The 25,781-nt window shown below is 43.7% G+C and overlaps 1 protein-coding gene and 1 long non-coding RNA gene across 6 annotated transcripts in view; one reads left to right on the plus strand and one right to left on the minus strand.

The window, feature by feature from the left end:
* LOC136997196 (uncharacterized) overlaps positions 1-25,781 on the plus strand; it is a 159,753-nt gene that overhangs the window by 78,538 nt on the left and 55,434 nt on the right. The window lies entirely within an intron of this gene.
* The window catches only part of LOC105671159 (uncharacterized), a 318,172-nt gene that overhangs the window by 77,548 nt on the left and 214,843 nt on the right, over positions 1-25,781 (minus strand). Inside the window, exons 7-12 of the mRNA XM_067347649.1 lie at positions 17,089-17,206; positions 7,073-7,166; positions 6,901-6,993; positions 6,470-6,559; positions 5,024-5,241; positions 4,336-4,474 (exon numbers count right to left, since the gene is read on the minus strand). Of these exons, the coding sequence (XP_067203750.1) occupies positions 4,336-4,474; positions 5,024-5,241; positions 6,470-6,559; positions 6,901-6,993; positions 7,073-7,166; positions 17,089-17,206 (752 nt within the window). The remainder of the gene's footprint in view (positions 1-4,335; positions 4,475-5,023; positions 5,242-6,469; positions 6,560-6,900; positions 6,994-7,072; positions 7,167-17,088; positions 17,207-25,781) is intronic.

Here is a 25,781-nt window from a genome sequence, read left to right on the forward strand (position 1 = left end):
TTCAGATTAAAATCACCCGATCGCGTGCGTTCGGCTTATTTGGTAGAGCGATCAAACGCGGAGAAGATGCTACCGGCAATATAAATGGTACGATCGGCAAAAGGTATACAAATCGTACAACAACTTTTTTGCTTCCTCTATTGGAAACTTGACGAGGCGAACCGTGTAGACGAAGCCGCCTCTAATAAGCAGTAAATGAAATTGGATTTATGCCGTGCGAATATGAAGCCTTCGCTGATTATCGAAGCGATTGAAATATGTTTAGCTCAGACATCGCTCCTGCATTATTTTTCACTTGTTCTCTTTATTTCGATCCTTCTTTATCGGACATAGCGAGAGAGGTGCTCGCGAACGCTCCAGTCGTGAACATATTAAGTCGCGCTTGTGAGAAAATCGTCCCTATTAATAATTAATCAGTTCAATAATGTTGTCTCGCGTTATCGCCTGCGCCGCTACTTGGTTCTCTTTATTGCCACTTGCCGATGATACATGGACCGATTCAGACGAAGCGTTAAACCGCCCATTACCACCACTACTACGTATTCCCGATATCACATCATCGCGCGGTTAATAAGATAATAAGTACACCACGCGAAATGAATAATCGCGATTGGGCGCCGTTGCGTCGCCGATCTCTTCGTGCGCGCGCGCGCGCGAGTATCCTGCGAGGAGAGCGAAGCCCGTTATCGTTATCCGCGCACGAGTACGTCGCGCGGCGGCGATTAACCGCGGCAATAAGGAAGTGCCTACGTCACGGATTAATTGCCAGGCTCCTTTACGGCTCCTTACGGTTTTCGCTGCGCCGGCGAAAGAATGCACTTAGGACGAAACGCGCTGATTACTAAACCGGCGCCGCGGATCGGCCGTTTCGCCCAACGGTAATTTCATCATCCGCGGGAAATTCGGGACGTATCGGCGCGCTCGTGACCCCGCAGCGAGAGCTCGCGGACGGCATTTCCTTTTATGGGCAAAATCCGTCAAGCGTCCGTCTGTTATCGGCCGATCAAAATTGTAATCGTGACGTTAAGTGGCGGCGGCCGCGTCGAAGTGAAAGTTCAGACGACGATCGCCGTGTAATGCCGGCGGTATACGACTTCCCGGCGCACCGAGTATACGACTTCGTTGCTGCGGGAGCACGCATCTCGTATCTAATTATCGAGGAATGCTTTGTGCTTGTAGGAAGCCGCGTGCCGCTTGAACTTAACGACTCGGCGCGCAAGAAAAAGCATCGCAAACCGCCGCGAGATTGAGCGGTACACGCGCGCACTCACGTTGCGCGAGGGCTTGTACGACTTTTCGGTCGATTTCGCACTCGCGTCCACTTTTTTTTCTTGCGGTGGCTCTTAACGCGTGTTAAAGAACGCATATCGGCGTGTTATCGTGCCGCGTTATTCCGCCGGGAGGTAATTCGGTATTAATCTGTGGATGTACAGCGTGTTACGCGAGCCGCAATTCGCGTCTCAGATAACTCCGAAAAGACGAGAGACTTTTTTCCGCGTAAACTCCTTACATTTCGTTCTTTCTTTAAATTCATATAATTGAGTTATCAATTATGAACATATAATCCGGCTATCATGCACATATCGTACTGAAGAAAAAGAATTTGCATTTTATATACGAGATTTGATATCAATAATAATTTATACAATAATTTATAAGAACAAGTTAATTGCATATGATTTCTATATTATAAATAATTGTGCGTTTTTTCTCAGACAACATTACAAGAATAATTTATTTTTACTAACTTTGCATACACGCATTTCAATGGTAATCTTTATTGGAAGACCTCGGTGTATCGTCAAGAGCAACCTATCAAATGGTATCGTCGATGCGACATTCTAAGAACATTGCTTATGCAGAAAGAAATATTATCTTTTTTTCGTTACGATTGTGTTTATGCAATTTCGCACAATACGACACTCGGTGATGCTATCGGTTCTCGGATTGTAATGCAATACTAATTTGCTGTGTCAATTGCTGTATGCTTTCAATTATCAGAACTATCAATCAGCTTGCGTGCGCGAAGTTGATTAACAAACTATATAACAAAATGTTTGCAGCAGGTTATAGAAAGCACATTTACTATGTTTTCTAATTACATAATTAATTACAAGAACATAATTATTCAATTTCAAATTAAATATTAATTAATCCAACAATTTTGCTGCTCTGCAATTAACGATTCATCGTGTAAGCTAAGTAACTCGTTAAAAATCTGCGAACGTCTCTAAATATCAAAAATATTTTAAATTTAAGAATAAACGCTGTATGAAGATAAAGGTTGTCTTTAAGAGCAATCTCTTTTCCCTGCAGCACTAATCGTCCGATCTCGATAATTTCGACGAATGTTACGCTCTACGCTTCATCGCTCTGGACATCTTGATGATCACGAAGGGATGGAAAAAAAAACTAGTGAAAATTATATACCAGCGAATATCACGAACCGCCCAGGTCATTCATTCACACTCGGGTTCCCAAAGGGCGGGCCATCGCTATTCTTTCCGCGCGCGTGATGGATAATTAATAATTATAAAACGATCAACGGAAGGACGGCATTTGTGCGATCCGCCGCGGTAATTTCTGATTCGCCTGTGCACGAAGATTCGTGGCTCGATTTCGTTTTCGCCCTGAAGGGCTCGTTAAAGGCCCACACGCATGAAATCGCGTTTAGATGGCGGCTCGTTTGGCGCAAACGCAAATGCCGTAGAAAATCATGCACTTCGAAGCGCGCTGCACGCAGCGAGGGAAGAAGGGCTTAAAACATTATTACGCGTGACGTTTAGTTACGAGAAAATTATCGATTTCTTACAATATGATTTTCAATAAGTTCAAGATTTAGCTAGTGAAATGTAAAATTATATTTGCGACGTTTAAAGAAAAAGATCACTGCTAAAAAAAATTGCAAACTTTTACGGACGAAAAAATAAAACTAATAAGCAATAAAAATAATGCAGAGATATTAAATATCGAAAAATTCGAAAGTCCGTAGCAGAAATATCGAACGAATTCTGACAACCGCTACTTCCTCGGCTATTTATCGGCTCGCTCGATCCAGCCATCGCATTATCGATTATACTCGCACGCGTTGGTAACGCGCGCCAATCACGTTCTCAAATCAGTCGTCATTATGGAAATAGCGAGTGTAATGCGTCGGGAAGGGCAGATGATTGCGCGTATTCACCGATCTTCGTCGCGTCTAATACGAGGAACATGCGTTAATACTTGTTTGCTTTAGGCGTCTCTCAGAATCATTGACCGGACAATCGCTTGAATTGTTGAGCAAAGCATCGAGCGCAATAAATCTAGACGTATCTAAAAAATGTTTAATCAAATTTAGATTAAAAAATTGAGTCTGTGATGCTTGAAAATTAAAATATTTTATATAAACAGCAATGGATACTGAAATAAAAAGATTTCTCTCTGCATAAATAATATGTTATAAATTCTTGATAAGAAGAGTGTCTGGATTCTCTCGATACTCTCACGAAGCCTTATCTTATTTGCGAAGGACCGAAGAATAACAAGACGGCGGTGCTCGTCGGCGGGACCAACGCTCTGCGGAAGATCGATGAGAGATCGAACGTCGACTCAAGAGACCGTTCGACGGCCAGGTACATGGCGCTGCGATTTTCGAAGCGAAAGCTCGTTCGTGGAAGCGAGGATAGAGAACTCTTTGTGCGTCTTCCTTTGTCGACCGAGGGAGGCTGACTCGTTGAATTCAATGCACGAGTCGCGTTCGAAAGAGTGACCGTACGCGGCTCAGGGGGAGGATGGTCTCGCGTATGCGAGACAGCATAAGCACCGCGTGCAATAACTTCGGCGTAATCGTCGTGGAACGAGTCGGGCGAGCGGCCGTGTACGGCGGGCTTTCATGCACGCGCGGAATAACAAACCACGTCGCGGTACACCGACGATCTTCTGGTTCAAGGCCACGGTGGCCGTCGTCCATCCTTAAGCAACGCTCACAATCGAAACAATTTAATTCTAAATTTTCAAACGATTTTATCGCTTAGGAAATATTTAAACGCGTAGTTCTCGGTTTTCGATTTCATAATAAAGATATCGATATATTCAATTTTTTCACCAGATGCCACCGCATGCAAAGTTATGAAAAATAGGTGTATATTTTATACATCTGAGAAAATCACAGATCCTGTGATTGTTGTATACTTATATAATATGGTTGATAGTGTCTTTTGTCATAATAATGGCGACATCACGACTGAAGCCGATCAGATAAGCGTGATCTCAGCGTAGTAGTTCGCGGATGCGGAAAATTTACGAGGCTTCTCAAACACAACGCGCAGACATATTAATTTACGTAACACTCACCTCGTGCGCCTGATCCTCGATGCTTCGCAGAACCGCGAGATTGCGGATAGTCGCGCGTCGCGACTCAAACGATGACTCCAGCCTGGTGGCAGCCTTACCCACCTCCTCCACCAGTCTTCGGGCTCGTTTCACCGACAATCTGGAAAGATAAAAAGGAACCGTGTTTCATATCCGCACCGTTAGGAATTTATGTAGCCGTCTCCGTACGAAAGATCGAACACCTGACTTTGCGAGTTTGCAAACATTAAAACGCAAATCGCAACTAAGCGCGCTGGTCATCGTGTTAACCTTATCTACGCGTTAGAACGTCCTTGGTCGATGCACACTTCATAAGAATGCAAAGACCGACGCGAGTTTCGTGCACGTTAATTAACTACAGCCGATAGTTCTGAAATTAATGCAGTTTTTTATCAACAGCAGTAGTTATCCGCGAAGTCAATAAATTATACATGACACAGGGATCAATATTTATTGATAAAAGAAATTTATGAAAATAACCGAAAAATTAAATACGTCGTTTTAATAAATTCTGTAAAATTATCGTATTTTATACAAAAAATCGATGCACCTTAATGGCGATGAATGGAAAAGCTTGCTTTAAAGTGTGTCGATTTTATAAACAGTATATTTTACGTAATACAGGAACGATTTTTCGTGCGCACTCATTATGGACATAAAATTCTCATACCTGACGTTCTCAATGTGCAGAAGCGGGGCCGCGCGTTCCTCGAGCGCGGCGATGGCCTCCTCGGCATCTCTAGACGTTCTTCTCAATGTGGGGTCCGTGAGGAGCCGACCGAGAGGCGTCAAAGTGCCAGACAGGCTTGTGCATTCTTTCAGCTCCGACATTTCGAGGGCCAATCTGCGACCAGCCGATTGCCATTCCATCATTAGGCTGTCGTACTCCTGCGGAAAATCAAAATACCAATCATGGCGGAGAGAGTATCGATGTCTATCAGCTCTCCGATGATGTTATCGCGATCCCTCGAAATGTCCGTGATCGATAAACCAGCGTTCGGAAGGAATGCCAGCGACGTAAAAGTAGACATGCTTAATGCGGCGGTTGTGCCGCATTCAATGAACCGTAATCGATCAGCCGTTGTGAACCTTACGGAAAGCGCATTGTTTAAAGCGGTACGTAACGGGTGACGCATATCTGCTGCAGAACGCGGGACAGACACGTCGAACCATTATCTCGATGATTTCTTAGCTCCAATTGTCCGTTCGCTCGAATCGAATCGCGCAAATACCAATCGCGTTATACCAACCGATAAAACCGATGGCGCGCGTTTGACGTATCGATTGATATCTATTTCTAATGCGATTCGTTTAAATTGCACGAATGTAATGTCGGATATAATTTTATAACAAGACACATTGATATTGTAAAAAAATCTTGCTCTAGACACGCGAAAATTATATTGTCAGTATCTGAACTTTCGTATATACTGGACGTTGGATAAAATTTATTCAAACATAATTCAACTTTGAAAAGATTAATATATTGAAGCGTGTATTGACAAACTAGTCAGTGCTACGGTCGAACGGTGAATTTTTCGACAATCATTGCGAAAGGCCACCGAAGTCAGACCCGGCACAATTATTTCGCTCGAGTGACTTCCAACGTGTATTTATTCCGTCAAACCTGCCGAATCACCGTCATGACGTTAAGCCGATCGAAATGGCTTTCCGTTGCTTGACGTTGAACGACAAGTTGCGATAACAATTTGTCGCGAGATTCATGTTACCAAGATATATTATCCGCATCTGCGATCATTATGAGCATTACATAATGCGTTGTGGTTTTATCCTTTCTCATCTATGAATCGTGTAGATTATCAAAAATAGATATCGATGAAGATCTTATAATGCATTCGCAAATATATTTCTGAGAAGTACAAATCGTAAAAATAATTACAGCGTACTGAAAAATTTAACGTGAAAAAGATCAACGTATGCATGAGTTGAAAATGCTCGTATAGTTTTCAGTTTCACAATTAATTAAACAATTATGGTTCAAATGTAAGTGGTAATTGATTTAATTATTATTATTATATTGCGAATATCACAATTTAAATTGATGCGTTATTTCGGTTAAATTGAAATGTATCCGAGCATTCAGAGGTATAATTACCTTGTAAAAAGCGACCCATTGCATCTGGTCATGATTTTCTTTTCGCCTGGGAATGTACTTGGTGAGAGTGGCGTCATTCACGACGACGGTCTGAAAGGAAATGTTTACGGGTAATTATAATGTCCCAAAGTTGTTCGATGCTTGTACTTGTAAATTACGTTCGACGCGAACATTCTCGGCGTTCTTATACAGCGATATTCGTTTCACGACGACAAAAGTTCTTGTCACAATGGAAACCGTGCGGCACAATTACGAAGCGCGGACCGATACGGAACGCACGTGCGCACGCACTCGAGAAACCAAATATAATGCATCGCGGAATTTGGATCAATGATCGTCGAGCGACAAAAACGACCGACTGCTTTCTTGCCTGCGGGAGGGTGCGCTCAATGCCGTTTGAGGATTTAATCATTCATCGCCATCGGACTCACCTGGACGCTACTGAGAGGTAAGAGAGAATCGTCCTGGCTGTCTGTTGTTGCGCCGTTGCGAAACACGAGGGTCTGGTCCACGTTAACTCTGCCCTGTAAAAGTAAGATTTACGATATTTTTAAGTCGACAGCGCGAGTCAAAGTTTTCATTCGCCTGCGGGATTGTTCTTACCTGCAGCAGAACCAACACTCTGTCCACAAACTCCAAATTATCTTTAGAATCGCCACGTATGAAAATAGTAAAGCTGTCTTTCGTGCGGTCGGAGCTGAAAAATAAAATATATCAAATATTAAAATGTGAAAAAAGTGCTAGATCATCAATTGAAACTAATGTATTCGAAATCAGTAAAGTATCGAACTGTACGCGTTAGAAATTCGAACGGAACAATTAAGCCGACCGACAGTTTTCTCGACTCTACATGATGTTATCGTCATCTAAAAATAGTCATTGTCTGTCTGTATTAGCCGGGCATCCTGCACTCCAGAGCGGTGCTTTCGAGTGCTTATCGAAACCGTAGCCTCTGCCCACACAAGTGCACCGGATCGTATTTACAAACGTCGAATTTCCTAAGTAAATATTATTTCGTTAAAGAATTCCGTGCGCATACGAAAGTCACTATAATACATACACACGGCAAGATCGTGCATTGCCACATCGAGTATATTCTTAACGGAAATAGTTAAAAGAGTGAAAATCAAAAACTGTTAAGGGTCTCGTATTGAAGTTTTCTTACGAGATCTTAAAAACTGAACTCGAGAGTTAACTAAACGCATGAAACATTTTAACCGTTTGAACGCGCGTATATAGATCGAGCAACGACGCTTGCTGAGAAAACGTATACATGCGACGTTTGAAAAGTTTCATCGAGGCTGTATCGAGAGACACGGTGTCTCTCACGCCAAATCGCACGGAGCAAAACGAGCACGTGACCTATAAATTCGGCGTGTCGGCCGGTAGTGACTGTTTCGCGTCTTTGTGCCGCCGCGCAGAAAAGATTAATTTTATTCTTGTAATTAAGCGATGGTATCTCGCAAATCACTCAGCCGACATGAATGATTCTGGGCTTGTCGGAAGTGGTCGAGCCGTCAAGTGAAACTTATTTTTCGCTGCGACTTTTCTGTGCTAAGATATTGACAATTCTATCGACTCGCGATCGTATCTCGAACGATCCCCATCTAGGCCGAAGCCGATGATTCACACGTTCTATTATAGATCACATGACAATACTACTGATCAGCTGAGCGTAATAACAGTACGCGTAATATTACGCGCTGCGCGCAACACGCGCGCACACTCGTAAATGACGCGCACTCCGAATTTTCAAATAGCGAATTGCTTCGCGTTCCGTAGATACTTAAATTTATTTATATTTGTAGAATCTAACAAATCTATCTCGACACTGATCTGCACGCCCGACTGAGACATTCTAATGACAGTTTATGCCTGCGTAAAGCGGTAGCTGAAAATGCGCGTAAGCGCAATCTTGAACGTAACCCAGTTGTATCGGGTATCGTAAACGGCATTAAGTTATGACACGTGGGTGGTTGGCATTAAGCAAGGAACGTTTCTCACGCGTCTCCCGTGGCACTCGCAACCCCCTCGTCCCTCTCGCGCACACGGTAATCATGCTCCTGCGCAGTACAGTGGTGCAGTGTCCGGCGGCTACAATGCCGAGCTTTGTATGCGCCGCGATCTATCCTAAATTGTCATCAGCGCGACAGGCTACGAGCCGAGCGCGCGCATATATCTGCTGCCCCCGCGTATTCTATTCTATTTCCAGTTGCGACCGTTTCTTCGGCTTTACCGTCGCGGCACCATCGATACGCACGCCGGCAGTCGAAAGCACGGCGTGGAGACGCCTATGCAACGCTTCGTGACAACCTTCTCAAATTGCACGTGCAACTCTGCGCGACCGAGACTTTCGAATGCGCGGCGCTTCGCAGCTCCCCGCAAAACTCTAATATTTGCAGTGACAATCTTGAATAACATCCTGCTCTGTTGTCATTGATTATTGAAAATAAACTTTTAATACTAATTCACTCAGTTTCATTAATATTTTTTTTTAATTTTTTAATTTTACATATTACACGATAAAATAATAAAAATAACAGTATGTTCAGTATAATATATAAAAACAATCTGAAAATTATGCTCAACTGTTATCTAAATGGTAATAAAAATAAAATTTTCACACACATTTAATCAAGAAGCTATACCGCCTGATAATACTCTTCAACCGGTTATCATCGATGCATATTCAGCGCGCATGCACTCTCCCAGACACAGTTACTCGCGCGTATATTCGCCATTTTACCGCGCGATGATAGATAAGAAGACGAGATCGAACCACCCTTCTTCGTCGGAATCACCGCGCGTTTATTATCGAACCGGCTGTTTCCATGTAACTGTAATGACACGTCGCCGCGGACTCAATGGCGCAGAACAGTTAGATCATAGCAGTTGTCGTCCCCCCCCCTCCCCCCTCCCGGAACTAGCGATCGTGCTGATAAGTAAATCACTTTGATTTCGTCGCGTTAACGTCCGCGCGACCGCTCACGATCGCGTACGACGACGCCCACGTCTCACCGCACGCCGGCGTCGCTCGGGTTCATCAGCGCGCGATGTAACCGCTTGTGCGACGGGCTGACGTATGATAAATATAGGTGTTATCGTTGTACACGCCGCGCCTCACGTCCCTTTACGATGCAATTCCATCGGCAGGAACGAGATCGATAAGCGGGAGCCCCCGAAGAGAGCGGCCGCTGTCGACGCTGATCGCCGTTAGCGCGCTTGACAGTTAACGCGTCGCCTAAATTACACGTCCCACACGTCGAGAGAGCTAATGAAAGGGCGCCGCGATAGGTTTTGTCGCTCGCTCGCTCGCTCGCTCGCGGAGATCCCGTTGCCGGGCGTGTGTGCATTTCCTTTCGTAATGACGCTGGAAAACGGGGACGACAGAGACAGAGAGAGAGAGAGAGACGCTTCCAACTGGCGGAAGTCGATGTCACTGTGACGCGCGTAGAACGAATCGAAGACGGGCTTTAATTGCAACTCGCTTGTCCGATCGAATGCGGGATTGGTGAGGCGAGTTCGTAATATCCATCAATCAGCGTTTAATTTCTACTTGTACTTTCCAATTAACAATTTGATGATTTAATACTTTGACATCATTGCCAGGCATTTAAATCACCTGGACTTGAGATGTTAATTTTTCTATTAAATTGTAAAATAAAATAAACCCCTGAAAAAGCAGATGTCTTCAGCAAGGAGACTCTAGATCACTCTTAAAATATATATATATATATATATCGGAGGGTTAATTGTGCGCCGGCACGGATTTACGATGCGTAATGAGAAGTTGTCGGTGATCAACTATGCCCACTCGCCCACTCTCGCAGAAGCCTCTCGCGCGCGTTAGCACCATTGTCAACCTGGAACGCGGTAGAAACTGCGCATTCGGTATCGCGAGAGAGTTCGTGCGCATTGCGCTGTGCCTACGACGGAGTCTAAAACCACGACCGCGTCCTGGGTGGGCGAAGGTTGTCGAACGGAGGTCGCGTCACGACCGACTGTCGGGGTCGCAATCGGCGCCGAGGATAGTCCCGGTGCGACATGCAGCTCGACGACCCGCAGCGACGATAATTTCGCGGCCGGATGACATTTTTGTACAATGCGCACGCGACGTCGGTCGTCATTACCGTCGCCGCTCAGCTCTGTGCATCATCGCGACGTAAATTTCTCTTTTTTTTCTCTCTCTCTCTTTCCCCCCTCGCGACTCGAGAGAGAATGCCTGCGCGATCACACCCGGAAATATCTCCAGGCGAATGAGCGTGAATTATATTATGGAAACGTCTAACTGTTGTGGCTTTGAGAATCCGCATTTTCCGCCGCGCGGCGGATTCGATCGAGAGCCTACGAGATGCCGAAGTTCCATCCGTTTAGTCACGAGCCATAAAGTTTGGATAAATATAGGAGTTAGCGTTGGTACATCGTCGACCGTCGCGATACCTCCGGTAACGATAATCGCCGCGATGGACATGCGTGGCTATTGACATTTATACAGTTAATTTGTGAACGTCGTGTCCCTCGGTGAATACTCAATCCTCGGAAAGAAATTGACTCATCATTACGTCCTTAAAATCGTCCAATTCGTAAAGAGAATTAAAGACGATACGATGGACGCGTTATTAATTATTGAAATATATTTCTATTGATAAAAGTTTTTTTCTTTTGTTTAAAATTTGCATATTTTAAACGATACGCTACTCAACATAAATCATGCGGAAAATCGAAGTAGAAAACAATAATGCACGCGCAAGAATATATCACGAATTATTTATAAAATAAAAATTATTTATAAATTGAATCCTACCTAGCGAAATTCGATCGGATATCGAGTTAAAATTGACCACTGTAATACGTGACAGATCGCAGTGACTGACTGCCGAGCGCTCGAATTTCGGAACCTTGAAGGGACGACGAGCTCGTAGAAAGTCGAGAAGTCGAGCTCGACGTAAGTGGAGCATCCGCGGACGGCGGATCGTGCGAACTGACACTAAAAACGATGAGACCTATATTCTTAATAATGTTCTAATGCCGCTAATAGTGCTTTAACGAGCGCATGAAGACCGGCCGGTATTTAAACGTTACATGATGCTTTGACGACGTTAATCGCGCCGCGAGAGCGCACGTCGCGCAAAAATCACATGACTTTTCCCGCCGAGAGCGAGAAAATAAAGCCGCGATTACAGGTCTCGCCGTAAAGGGAAAATGTAGACCTTTATATTCAATAAAATGACATGTGTACGCAGACGTGATTATATGTTGTACTACGTGAATAAATCCAAGCAGATGCGCGGGAAAGATCGCAATTTCTGTGAGAACGCGCGATTTGAGTGATAAAACTTTCTTATTGCTTTCTCAAAACTTCTCATTTCTTCAAATATTAGGGATTACATAATCAATTATTAACTACATAATCAATCGTAATATAATAATCGTAACGCATCGAAGCTCTCGATGCATTTATTCATAAAAATCGTATCAAGCGTGCCGACGAGTCGTTTATTCATTCAAATAAAAACGCAAATTAATGCAGAATGTAACCGAGCGACTCAGACACGAACAAAAGTTTCATTTTCTATTCGCTGTCGACGAAATGCCGGTGGTTCCCGGCGGTCCATATCGATATGCGCCTAAATTATGTAAAATAAAAGACCCGTGAAGCATAAATGTCTTGAAACGATCCTGAAAGAGGGTCTAAAGAACAGAGTGGGAAACATTGTTATCCCGGTGGTCGAGGGATTAGCCTGCAGGATAAAAAAGAAGAAAAGAGCAATTAAGGAAGGGCGAAAAAGTGGCGGCGGCAGAAGAAAAGGAGAGTCTCTCGGATAGCAGATACGATCTCGGAAGTGGGTCGGTAAAGTGCGACCGGAGATGTTCGTCCCGGAGGGAAAAGCGAGCGATAGCGATGAGGGACGTTTCGCCGAAGCCGTTACCGTTACCGAAGGCCACCATCGTTCGCCAGAAACGAGGGTGGCTTGTGCGCCGGCGGGAGGGCGGGAAGAAGCCGACGATCACGCCGACGATCACGCCGACGATCACGCCGGCATCTACCGGCGGTGGCGGGAGGGAGGGGTAGGGAGGATTGATGCGCGTCCATAACTCATGTGGAAATGCGGTCAGGTGCACAACTGGATCAACGAGAGATCACCCGCGATCCTATCGTCCTGCGCGATCTGCCGCTCGTGACTTCTCCGTCTCACGTGATACACGATACATACACGACGGGTTGCCAGCCACCGGGATGTTCCTCGGCTTACCGTTTACTCGCGCGCGCGCGCGCGCGATCGTCTATTAATTATTAGTCGCATCTGGCTGCGGCGAACGCCGACACGCGCCACCGGGCCCATCGATCCTTGAAAAGTGACCTTACGCGAAGTCGTTCATTTAATTCGCACGGCTGAAGTCACGTGAGCGGCGAGAAACCGGTTCCGAGAACGGAAGGAAAAAATTGTCTAGACAATTTCTTTCCTTTTCTCTCCCCATCGCGATAATATAATTCATAATTGATATAGTTATAAAATTCGCCGTGAATAAAATCTCGTTAATAAGTAGCCGCGTCACGAATGCACTTTACACCGGCGTGCATTTTTAGCGCAAGTATCCGTCAGTCGGCCTCTCTCGCCCTCTTCCTTGATATAACGATCAAAGCTCCGATTCATCGCCGGGCGAAACCGGTGATGCAAGTTAACGGTGAAAGACGACTCGAGGTCAATTTCGCCTGGCGGATGCATTTGCGAATTACTTTTGGTGATTCGACCTTTCACCGCGACCAATCAAGTTATTACGCGTAACGCAAACCGCGGGAGTCTCACTTGACGCTTAATATATTTCTCCCGTATGGGATATAAGCTTTCAAGGCGGCCACTGCAAAAGCCACTGCGGTGAAACGTGACTCGTTATTTCACACTATGACAATATCGAATTAAGAAAGTTGTACAGGCCCGTTACAACGTGTACCTTTAAGATCGCAAAGTTTCATCGTTTATATATCGACTGTTCTTATTGCGTTAAACGCGATTGTCTTCACTTGACGTTATTATTCGATAGATTTCAAATTCGCCTGAAATGACAAAAAATATTTCGCATCTGACAATTCTATGTCAATTCACAATCGCAGTTTAGACTCAAAACGTTGAAGAATTTTTAATTCCACTTCATCGATTGTAAATGAAAATATAAAAATCGTATTCCGTAAAAAAACGTTATTAAAATTCTCGAGAACCGAAATACTCAAAACTTACGAATATTATTCTCGCGGAGCACAGATTAATTTCACGCACGACATAATATTAATACGAGCTCCAAAGGGATGCGTAAATATGAATGCAAATTCAAGAGGTTTAATCAAAACGAAAATGCGCAGTTAACAAGCCGCCCACTGTATTTCAATCTGCGAAATTTCAATAAGCCGATAAGCATCGTTCGATACTCGCGTGATATGCGCGATAACTACATGCACCACGCTTTCGCCATTTCACCTTCAATCCCCGCGAAACGGAGGCGTGATCCGAGCACGGCCGATTTTTACCGCACGCGCGAGCGCGAGACAGGTTTCGCTGAATCTAGGGAGCGACACGCGAGTGAAAATCGCCGACCTTGGAACAGCGAATACGTCGACAACCGATAATTAGGGATGAGTGTCTCTAGACAGCGTCTCTATGACGCAAAAAAAGAACCCCGTGATTATCGATGTCAAAACATCACTCCTGTACACTCTCTTGTACTCCCATTCATTCAATTATATCTATCGTCGCAAATTACAGTTAAAAAATCGTGCAACTCCTTTCAATCATCGCTTTTGTATCGCATCGCAATATTCATCTCGCTCTTTCGCAAATTACCCATATCTGCCACCGTTAACATTCGACAATCGTAAATCGCGATAGATCCGTGACTAATCTCGAAACGCGTACGTTCCAGATTTGTCATAACCCGCTACCTGTTCATTAATTAGGCGTGATTTGTTCATCTCTCGAGATTACTCGCGCGATTACGCGATGTAGAGCGAAAGAATAGCCCCCGTCATCTTACGCCGCTCGTCGAGATTATTACAAGACGCGATAACGCGCCGAGTACAAAGTTCCGTACACGCGCGTGGAAAATTCCGGGATCGGTTTCACGCCAAGTTGCCAGACGTCGGACATCCAGTCGTTTTGTTCGGGAGCGTAATAAATCTGCATCGCCGGGCTTATCCGCGAGTAATCTGCCACCGATAGCCCGACTAGGCGCTATGTCAACGTCGTTGCGCGCTTTCCCACTGCGACCGCGGAAAAATGCTAATGAATCCCGCGCGCCGTGCACCGCGCGGCGGCGGTGCAGCCGGCACCGTTGATTTATGGCGATCGTGTTCCGCTCAGAGGATCATTATGACACCGTCGGCTTTCGTCGGTACGCGCGCGCATGCGGATTCTGCACGGCGTCTCCCTCGGAGATAGCTCGCGTGTGTACGCGCTCCCGAAGCCGTGCGCGCGCCTGCCTCGCCTCGCCTCGCCTTTTCTTCCGGCAACGAAAGATATCGACACGTAACAATGCGTATTGTGGCCACGCGAGATGATAACTCGGCCGCGATAAATTAGAAGTATCGCTCGGGCGCGGACGCCGGATCCTGGGAACGTGAGCGATAAATCGCGCTTTTACGCGAGTTTCGGTATCGCGAGCGCGCGGTTTCTCACCCGCGTTCGATATATCGGCACGGAAAATCGTCGGTCAGTCGAGCACATACACATACGCGTCTCGTTATGCGTTATCCTTTCGTCATAAATTCATATTAATTCCCGCGTGGTTCGAAAACTCCGGTCTCCCGCAATCTCGCGCGCGGCATTTTTCCCCCGAGAACCTCTTCAATTATCCCCGTAGAGATATATCGCGATCCGGGAAGCCCACGGGGACGGCCGATCAGCTGCGTGAGTTAAACTTCGCGCCGGGATACCGATGAAAGGCGGTGTGTGCGCGACGTGCGCGCGCGCGGTGCGGCGCGGGGCGCGGCGCCGATGAAATCACGGAAATTTTCCGCCGGACTTTTTCCCAGGCCGGCGTTTGCATCGGGACGGGGAAAGAGTCGCCGACGCGGAAACGACGTCGGCTCGCTCGCCGTCGAAGATGCCGAAAGATAGATCAGCGTGTTTCTCGCCGAGAGACGCCCCGAGCGTAATAGCGCGCGCGCGCGCGCTCTTTTCTCGCTCTTCCTTTCTTGTCTCCGTCCCGTTCCTTCTCTCGCTCATTCGCGCCGACGGAGCGCATGGGATCCCGGCGTTCTCGATTGCTCGGAAAACCATAAAACCGCGCGATGACCGATACCGAGAGACTGCCGCGGCTATCGTGCGTGATATGTTTTATAGGCTGGAGAGTATGCGAATGCGGTCGTGAGCGCTGCGAAGAACCGCCATGACGACGCGATCATCGCATTGACGAGAGGCGCAATTGCATCAAAAGAACGCCGAACGGCGAAAAGAATGCACGATGTGTCTGAGAAAGCAGAGAGATATATAAATCCTAAACATCAATTTTTCCGAGGAGACACGACGAGCCAGAGAATTCAACCTTTCAGTTTCGACTCTTTGTGATATTTATTATTGTAATGGAATAAACTTTAATCATACATAAATCAAACAATTAATTAACACTGAATTTAAGAAACGTAGATATTATATCTCGTGGCATAATTTTATTCTCAATTAATCAATTGAATTTAGTTTCCGATACTTTAATTAATTAATAATTGGTAATTAATGATTCGCTCATCGATAACTATCCTGTCGAATATTAGATGCGCAGCGCATAAACGTTTTCCCGTAATTGAATCGATGTCGATTTACTCCGATCCGGTTCTCACGGCGTTAATCGCGCCGATGTTGGAAAGAAAGTGTTATATCGGCAGGCGCGTTGTAAGCGTGCTAATTAAATAGCTTACGGACGAGAGGAAGCTTCGTTAGAGAGCTTGTAGAAGGAGATACGGCCAGGCCGGGAAGAACGGTAAGCCGCGATTTTGCTCCGCATCGGCGATTATAGTGGGCGTGTCTGCGACTTCATGACGGCGGAAAATTATAATTATTACCGACACCGGCGTCGATCACGTTTATTTAGCGGAAAGCTCGCGCGCTCCTTCCGCTCTCTCTCTCTCTCTCTCTCTCTCTCTCTCTCTCTCTCTCTCTCTCTCTCTCTCTCTCTCTCTCTCTCTCTCTCTCTCTCTCTCTCTCTCTCTCTCTCTCCCTCTCCTCCCCCCCCCCTCTCCTTCTTTCACTCCACCGGCCGGGATTAATAAATTGCCAATTCGGAGTCGGATGATTTCAGTTATTATCGGCTACAACAGCCTCGTTGAGGAGTGCAGATGCCGGCGTAATAAATGGGTGTCTCGCGCCAGCGTGCCGCGCGGCCGTAAAGTGTGAATTTTCTGCGAGTTAAAAACGCCCTTCGCAAAAATTATCGCGGCCGCGTCGCCCGCTAATCGAATTCATAAATTATGGCACGGTCCAATGGGCGCGCACGCGCGACTGATCTCGCGCGATAATCCGGTTGATTTATAGGCATCCCGCGACTCTCCACGGACCGTATGGTGATTTCGACGTTCGCCGAAGTTGTTACATTATATGCGAACGCACGCACGGACGAAGAAAGAAACTTACCTGGGTAGACGAGCGAGGTAGAGCAAGAACGACGCTGTCTCCCTAACTGAGAGGGCTTCCCTCGTGCACACGTTGTCCTCGAATTCGATAATCGGCCTCCCGGCGACGTCTGCGTATCCTGCGGCAAACAAATGAGAATAATCATCGTTAACGTCTCAGCTGAAGTTTTACATTAAAAAGTTTATTGCGCCATCCATTACACTATGTTTAATTAAAAAGTTCTCGCAATAAAGTTACACATTGCTCACACACACACATATCGAAATTACATCATTATGCTATAATACGTGTGTCTGAAGAAATATACGTAAAAATTGAGAAGCTGTGGATGCCGATCGGTTCGTTCGTATCGAGTTAGTCCTTTGTATATTTCAGTTGGCGTCGCAAGGCAAGATACATGCGATGGCGCAACATGAATTATTTCAATGGCGCGGTAAACGCTGGCAAGAGCGCGGTTGATTACAGAGCATGATTCGATACACGATGAGCGATTGCCGATTGCAATCTCCACCCGGTATAAATTATTAAATGACATCCTTTTAGTTGTATCTACCTCGGGAGTAGGTCATCTTTGAATAAGGTCTTTTAGCTACGGGGTAAAATGTACCAGCAGTGACATTATAAACAATTCCGTGATCATAATAGATAACGTCGAGCAACAGTTCGTTTTCATCCGTGTTGCTGCGATGTCGTGACGCCGAGGTCGTAACCCACACTATATACTACAGATCATTAAATACAGCCGACGCCTTTTAGGATTGCTTCAAGCTGATCTACGTTTGGGAGCGCAATAATGGTCAAAAGATGCAGTTGTTCCGCAGATAAAAACCGTGAAAGTTAATTAGCAATTGAGTTCGCATATATTGCCTGCAGATAGGCATCGAGAAAATGAAATGAAATGAAAACGCATCTGAAGCCGATAGAAAAATGAGAGATAAATACGTGAACGCGAGTAGGTTTTGTTACATTCAGAATTAAATGCTCTGAATTCGGCGAGACATATTAAGCATTTTTACGTAAATTTAAAATTAAAACGTGAAATCTACCGATGTTTGTATCATAATTTTTAATATTTAATATTTTGTGTAAATTTTAATGCTGCTAAACGCCGATTAAACTGAACGCAAAGTAAGATTTTTCACTTCTTTATGTCAATAGATTACGCGTCGTTTGAATATAAATGATTGTAAATACAAGCTAAGAGAAATTGATAGGCGAGTATATAAGTCTCCTATTGAATAAAGCTGTGTAGAATTTTACGAGATGTACGGTTACGACAAACACATCACGTCGCTAGTTTATAAATACACGCATAGTACCTTGAAGCTCTCTCGAAGATACTCCCTCAAGGCGTGAATGATAATTCATGATAGTCGATTATCTGGCCGATTACACGTAATAATGTCTAGCGCTGACGAGCAGTCGTTGTATTAATGATATTATCAGCTTTTATGTCCGAAAGCGTAGCTTTTACTTTTCATAGTTGAGTTTTTAACATTTAAAAAATCTAATTAATTGCTCAATTTTGTGCAAAGTTTCTATCAATTTTTTTAAGAAAAAATGCACGCGTTTTACAAGCTTATTTCATATTCATAAAAAAAATTAAGAGTTATTTCAAATATCAAGTTTAAAAATGTATTGAAGAGTATAATCGGTCGATCACAAGAAACAAAATCAAAAGATTAAACATTCGGTGAGTTTTAATCAAATTTTCCAATTCTAAATAGAAAAAAATACCCTGAGAACATTTCAGGTGTTTTAAAGTTTTCTAGATAGTGGACACATTTTCTGATTCTACATACGATTAATCCTCAAGAGATTATCAATGTTTTGTACGAATTTGAAGGCCATGAAAATACAATCGTCATGATTACAGTGTTGGACGAACGAAGTGGCGATCGTGCCACGAAGCATGTCACAGGAGATCCCTCGATCGGCCGCGATTGCAGGTAGACCACATGGGCGTTTCTCCCGTGGGTTTCTCTCTCTTCACGCACGACGGGCGACCGCTCACGCACCCGTTGTTGCGTTAATCGAGCTGCACGCATAGCGGCCGCTTATCGCCGCGTGAGTACGTGGCCGCTGCACCGAGTACCGCAACCGCACGGTGGGCGCGCAGCTTTTTTAACGATCGCATTCGACGCTTGCTCGGATTACCATAACCGATCGATTACCGGTGCACCATGCGAGCGAGGGGTTTCTCCATGGAATGAAGACGTTAATCCGGTCTGCCTGCTCGCTGAAGAATTACGTCGCCTACCACGCGATGCAACATGTTCAATGCTGTTGTTGTACATATACGGTGACATTAGAGAGATCGAATAAGACAGTCAGAGAAATAATTCACGAGAAGATGAAATAAATCGCCATCGATGCTAATAAATGTTGGAATATATATATTTTCCTGATATGATTTAATATTCATCCAATTGAGAGATGTTAAAGATTAAAATATGAAAAATTATGCTTTATTTAGAACAAATGAAAAGACTCTAATAAGTCCAATGTTTTAAGTTATTTTTAAAACTCTAAGTGAAAAAAATTGTAATTTTACTTATGGATTTATTACTCGATGCCCCATAAATTCCAAGCGATTTCTAATTTCGAAGTAGTTCTGTTTTAATAGGGATATATGATTCAGGATCTAAATTTCGATATGATAAATGTGGAAAATTGTGAAATTGTAACGCATAACGGTTCTATCAAAGGATCCGTGTCTGAAGCGACAGCTGATAAGATTGTATGCCACACATAACGAACTGTTGAAAGACGATTGTGATTGCCATTTTTTCCGCCGGCATAAAGCGATCATCTCAATGCGCGTTTTGTGCACTCGGGATATCGGCCGTGAGCCGCGATGATCAGCAGATTCGCTCGGGCGCGTACACATGCATATCCGTTTCGCATATGCGCGCACATTCGCCCGATCGCCTCTACAAATCGCCGATCGTTCATCATCATCGCCTCACTCCTACTCGATAAAGACTCAACGCGGGCCCGACTCGGCTTTTAACGTAAATCAAGCGTGCTTATGGCCGGCGCGACGTCCCCCCCCTTTCCCCAACCCCCGTGAGAAGAAAGCCCCGTAGTTCATTCTGAAGGCGTCGATCCTTTCGTCTCGTTGTCCTTTCCATTCCCCGCGCGGACGAGCGAGAGCGGAGAGTCCGCTCGCGCGGAGTAGCCGCGAGGCGCGCGCGTCGCGCATACGGGGCGTGCGCGCGCGGCGGGACTCGTGAGAAAGATGAACGATAGTCAGATGGATACGTCAATGTGCGTGCCATTAGCCGTTACTTTTTGGATTTATTGCCCGATGCCCCGTAAATCCCCGTGATTTCTAATTACATGGCCGCGTTTTGTGTCCCTCTCCCTCGCCCCGCCTCCTCGAGCCTCTCTCTTTCGTCTCCTTAACTTCCTACTTATTCGCGCGGCGGCTTTTCCGTCCATCAATTTCTATTAAAATGAAAACGTCGACGCGACGGACGACGCCTGGCCGCTGTAACGTGTAATTCACGGACACTCGGTGAGTTATTATCCCCGATTCTGCCGCAACGGATATTGTGGGCCGGAGGTCCGAGAGAGAAACGTCGATCTGTGATACAGCCGCGATTTAACCGTAGATTAATGCTCGATGGATCCAATAGGTAATCTAATCGCTCAATTCCTTGATTGGATAGATTATCAAGCTTCTGTAAGAATGTTAACTCGCCGCTCCAGTCGTGTATACTTGAAATCTCGTGGCAAGCCTGAGTTTCAATATCTATATCTCTGTTTACGAATTTAGTTTCCACACATTTCAAAAATTTATTTGGTCTTTTAAACAAGTATACGCACGTTCTCGTCAGAAAAATTTAATAATTTAACGCTAATAAAATTTGCTGTGCAAAAGATGACAAAATTCCTAGTAGAGGCAAAACGCTATACTTTAAAGATATTTTTTAAAAAGACGAACATTTTTATAATTCTTACATTTCTGCAGGGTTGGGAAGTAACTCGTTATTTGTAACAAAGTTACAGTTACAGTTATTTTTTTTCGGTAACTATAACTTAATGTCACGTATGAGAGCTCTCTATGCGTTGTGCACATAAATTAATATTGCAATAAAGCAATAATAGAAAATAAATATAATGGTCGGACAGAATAATGCGTTCACATACACACATACACATACACACACATACACACACATACACACACTTATAAATTCGGATCTTATAAATTCGGCGAAGATCTAAAGGCCGCGCAATGTCTAACGATAGCGTCGGCGGTACTTTCTGACTTTTTTTTATATCGGCGGTATTTTTTGATCTTTTTCATCGTGGGTAAGTTTTAAAACAACAATCTTTGTCGGCATATTGTTGATGTCACCTTATTTATATAAACCAATGGGAGTTCAGAACCAATCAAAAGCCGGATCCAAGAAACCTAGCTTGGAAAGGCTAAATTATTATTCAATACTGTTTTGCCCGAGCTAGTCGACGGTTCTTCAGCTAGACTCTTTTTTGAAGCGTTCATACGATCAAAGTAAAGCAAACAATCGATACCGAGTGTGTGTGTGCATATTTATATCAATCAATATCGCGACTCAAGACGATTCGTCTCTAGGCGTTGTCGCGGTTCGTCCGACCACCAGGACTCAGGGTGAAAGGACTCATAACGCCCTTAGGCGAGGTCCATGCGACTTAGGGCGTTCGAAGGGACCCTAAGCGTCGTCGCAAATATTAGTGTGTGTCAAAAACCACAAAACTGTATTATCTCAGAACGTAAATCAATAAACTAATTTTTTTATATGCGGAATCACAGTGTGGATATATTCTATCCCTGCTGACACATAACACTTAACTTCGTTCCTTTTTCTTTATCTATAACTGTAACTTAACTTAGTTACACATTTATGGTAATTAGTAACTAATTTAACAGTTAATTTAATATTCTATATACGGTTGTATTAATTGTAAGAATTAGGGCCTATCCAGACAAACTTGCATAGTCGCATAAACATATGCATAAGGAAAGGAACAAAATTGTCATAGAATTTGTCATATTAAGTGTAGATTCGATATTTGTTAAATAAATAGACGGATAAACGTATAGATATTAATTATGAAATTCAACAAAAATAAACAAATTTTCATTTAAAGAATGCACTGCCACCCAGTAATAAATTATCTTTGAGGATTATTATCATATAAGCATAAAGTTGAGATTTTAAGAAGAACTGAAACATTACTCTACGATTTTTCGGAAAGTTACTGTTTGTGTGAAATTCGTGAATTTTTAAACTGAAAAATCTTAATCCTATCATTTTTATTCTAAGTGTATAATAATTTATTTTAAATGATTTATTAATTTAATATTTTAAATGTATTTTTATTTTAAGTTTAAAACAATTGTGATTTATTACATATAAAATAATATAACACAAAATTAAGTACCTATATAGTATATAATGAGTTAATAAATCTTGAAATGTAAGATTCTTATATTTAAAATAGTAGTGCACATTTATTGCAAAAAAGTAACTGAAAAGTAACAACTCGTTACTTTTTGAGTAACTATAACAGTAACGTGTTACTTTTCAGAGTCGGTAACTTGTAACTGTAACTAGTTCTTTTTCAGTGAAAAGAACTGTAACTTTAACTAGATACTTTTACAAAATAACTTTCCAACCCTGCATTTCTGAAATAAGACGCTCTGAAATCGATTGCTATTGCCAATAAATATGGAGAGAAAGTTGTAAAAGAGATTAAAATAATCTTTTCTTCCTTTTCTTACACTTCTATTTCTTTCCTTTTCTTTTTTGGAATTGAAGCTGTCTGGTGACAAAGAGAAAAGTGGCGAAAACTGCAAAGTATAGGAGTTCGCGGTTTACATAATCGAAACGAAAAAAGCAACCTCCCCCGCAAGTATGTATTTTCAGCCGCACAAAATGGGATTTTCTGCAAACACGTTGATAAGCAAGCTCGTCGTTGTGCTCGGCTAGGCGTGCGGCAGATTGACCCCCGTGAGCTCCAGCAGGCACGACTCGCCTGCGGATTAACACTCGCGCGCGCGCGCGCGCGCGTTAGCTCGCCCGGAATGCTATAATCGCTTAATTAGTCGCCTCGATGCATCACCACGTACTTGTTAGGGTAATCGCCGATTATACATTCGCCGCGGCAAGTAGCACCGTAAGTTTCTCGCAATGTAAGCCCGACGAGGAAGTTCCACGATCGTAACTTCGCCGCGACAAATTAATGGCCCGACTAGCGTCCTCTCGACTTCGGCTGTGCAGCATTTGCGCGACAAACGTATCGACTTTCGCTAGCTAGATTCGTTAATTAAGCCATTAATTCCATCTAATGTATTCATCCAGTTTCAATTAAAACTGTAGAACTGAAAAAAATTTTTTTAATTATATATAAGGTTGACGCTGTGTGGACGCTCTCCTTTCAAATTTTTATTTAAGTGACTAACTTAATGTAAAGAAATTGGAAATTAACCGAATGACAAGTAACAGTATGTATTTGGTTTATTATTGAGTAATTTACGACAGTTCTAAGGAATAATCAAGGATGACTAAAACCTTCCGTCGAATAATGAACCAAATTAGCGCAAAGCGTACTAAAATCAGGATAGATGCGTTAGTTTTTAAGTAATTGTACACTGAAGATGGCCAAATTCAATGGGCTGAAACGTTTGTGCATCATTATTGATTGTATTAAATGAGCATGAAAAACTCTGGCTCCAATAGCTTATTTCATATAATTACTATATTTTTTAAATCACTCTCTAAAATATAGATATATATTTAGAATATTAGAAAAATTCTTTTAAATAATAATAATAATATCTGAATTATTCAAATAGCGAATCGAACGATGAAGAATTTGAAATGTTCACGGCTCCGAGTGTCCGTATTGACATGAGGATCGACGAGACATGTCATTCTCTGGCAGGTGAATGTCCATAGTAATAGAAGGAAAAGTTTCACCTCTATTAACCTTGAATCTTTCGCCTTTCGACGGACCATCGACTTCTGCACACTGGTCGTCGATCATACACGGCAGTGTGCTCCAGGTGTTCCAGCCGACTGCGGGAACGTATGGATATATTTCGATCCCTGACCCGACCGCGCGGTGTCGTGGCAAGCATACATCCGATGCACACATATCGCGACGCTAAGATGACGTTAACCACGCCTCAGCATTATCTTTCCATCGTGACCGTTATAGAGAATCCATGGGAGAGATCAGACAGTCAATTAGTAGACGGCGGGATGGATCTCCGTTAGAAACGCGCTACCGAATGGATCATTAGCCGTGAAATGAACTTGCGGACGGCTATAGCTTACGAAATCTCACGGAGGATATTTCAATCAGAGGAGAAATGCCTTCGGCCATCATTGTGAGTGCCAGCGCGCGTACTCGTGTATTACATTTTTCATACACTTCCTTCGCGTTACCACGTGATTCGCGCATGTCTCTCGCGCAGAAACGAGGCGTCAGGTTGCGAGTGATAGAAAAATGTAAGCTGAACTTTTCAGTTTCAATAATATAAAATAAAAAGTTAATTATAGAACTTAGCGCGGTGTATTAAAGTGGCGGTTAACAAGAGAAATAATAATGTTGTGCTGCTGTGCCAAAAAAATTAAGTAGAAAAGTTATTGATTCTACCGACATGCGGCGTATCGCAAATTCCATTCGACTCACAGGAGCGCCTGCGAATCAGCTTTTTATGGAAGATGTTACTTTCTTAACTGTTCCATTAAAATCTTAACTTCCTTGTTCCTTAAAAAGATATTATCTTATATACCGTTTCGTTTTTATGTCTTGAAAAAAAAAATTATTTCCGCTGTTAAACTCCACTTGTCAGCGGAGGCGTCGTTGAGTAAGCTTGTAAAACGACGACTCGCGAAACCGGTAATGCCGAGGCGTTATGGAGTAAATACAAACTTTACAACCGTGACCTTGACTCTCGATCGCACGAACGCGGTTGCGCCGGACGGTGAAGATCGCGGGGGATCACGCGCCCTCGTCTCTCGATCTCATCCCAAAGTATTCTGCCGACACGACCGCGCCGGAGTCGAAGGCGATACAGAATGCGTTGCGGCGTGTATGCTCGATTCGTGCGTGGCTAATGCACTCGATCCAATCGTCGGCGTGATAACCGTAATCGCGTACGGTCCAAGTATGCCGCGAATACGTACGTACGCGTACGTACGTACACAGATCGAGCCCGCACGTCCGCCGACGCGGATGCAGTTGCATTGCGTGATGCAGCGTGATGCACGTGCGCTGACGCATTGGCTCTAATGCGAAGCGAGAAAGCCGAATCATCGTAGCATCCACCTATTTTATAGAGTAACACGGATTTATGTGCTTAGTTACTCTCGCGCCGTTGTGCAATGCTCGTAAAGAGGAAATGAATCTTTTTATATATGCAGAGAAATAATAACTTTCGTTGCGTTTCAATATCGTACAATTTGCTACCTACGAACTTTTCAAAGAGTATTCATTTCCGATTATTCTCTTTGCGATGTAATACAAATAAAATTTAATAAACTAATTTGAGTTTGACAAGTAATTCAAATAAAATTGATCGATTTGTTATATTAAATTGAAATCGCTTTACTAAAAAGATAAAGAAAAATTGCAAAATATACTCTCTTTGAAAATTCCATGATTTATAATTTTAGAAAAAGTTTGCACAAAAA

The sequence above is a fragment of the Linepithema humile genome, chromosome 1 (assembly GCF_040581485.1).
Source record: "Linepithema humile isolate Giens D197 chromosome 1, Lhum_UNIL_v1.0, whole genome shotgun sequence".
NCBI classification, from domain to species: Eukaryota; Metazoa; Arthropoda; class Insecta; order Hymenoptera; family Formicidae; genus Linepithema; species Linepithema humile.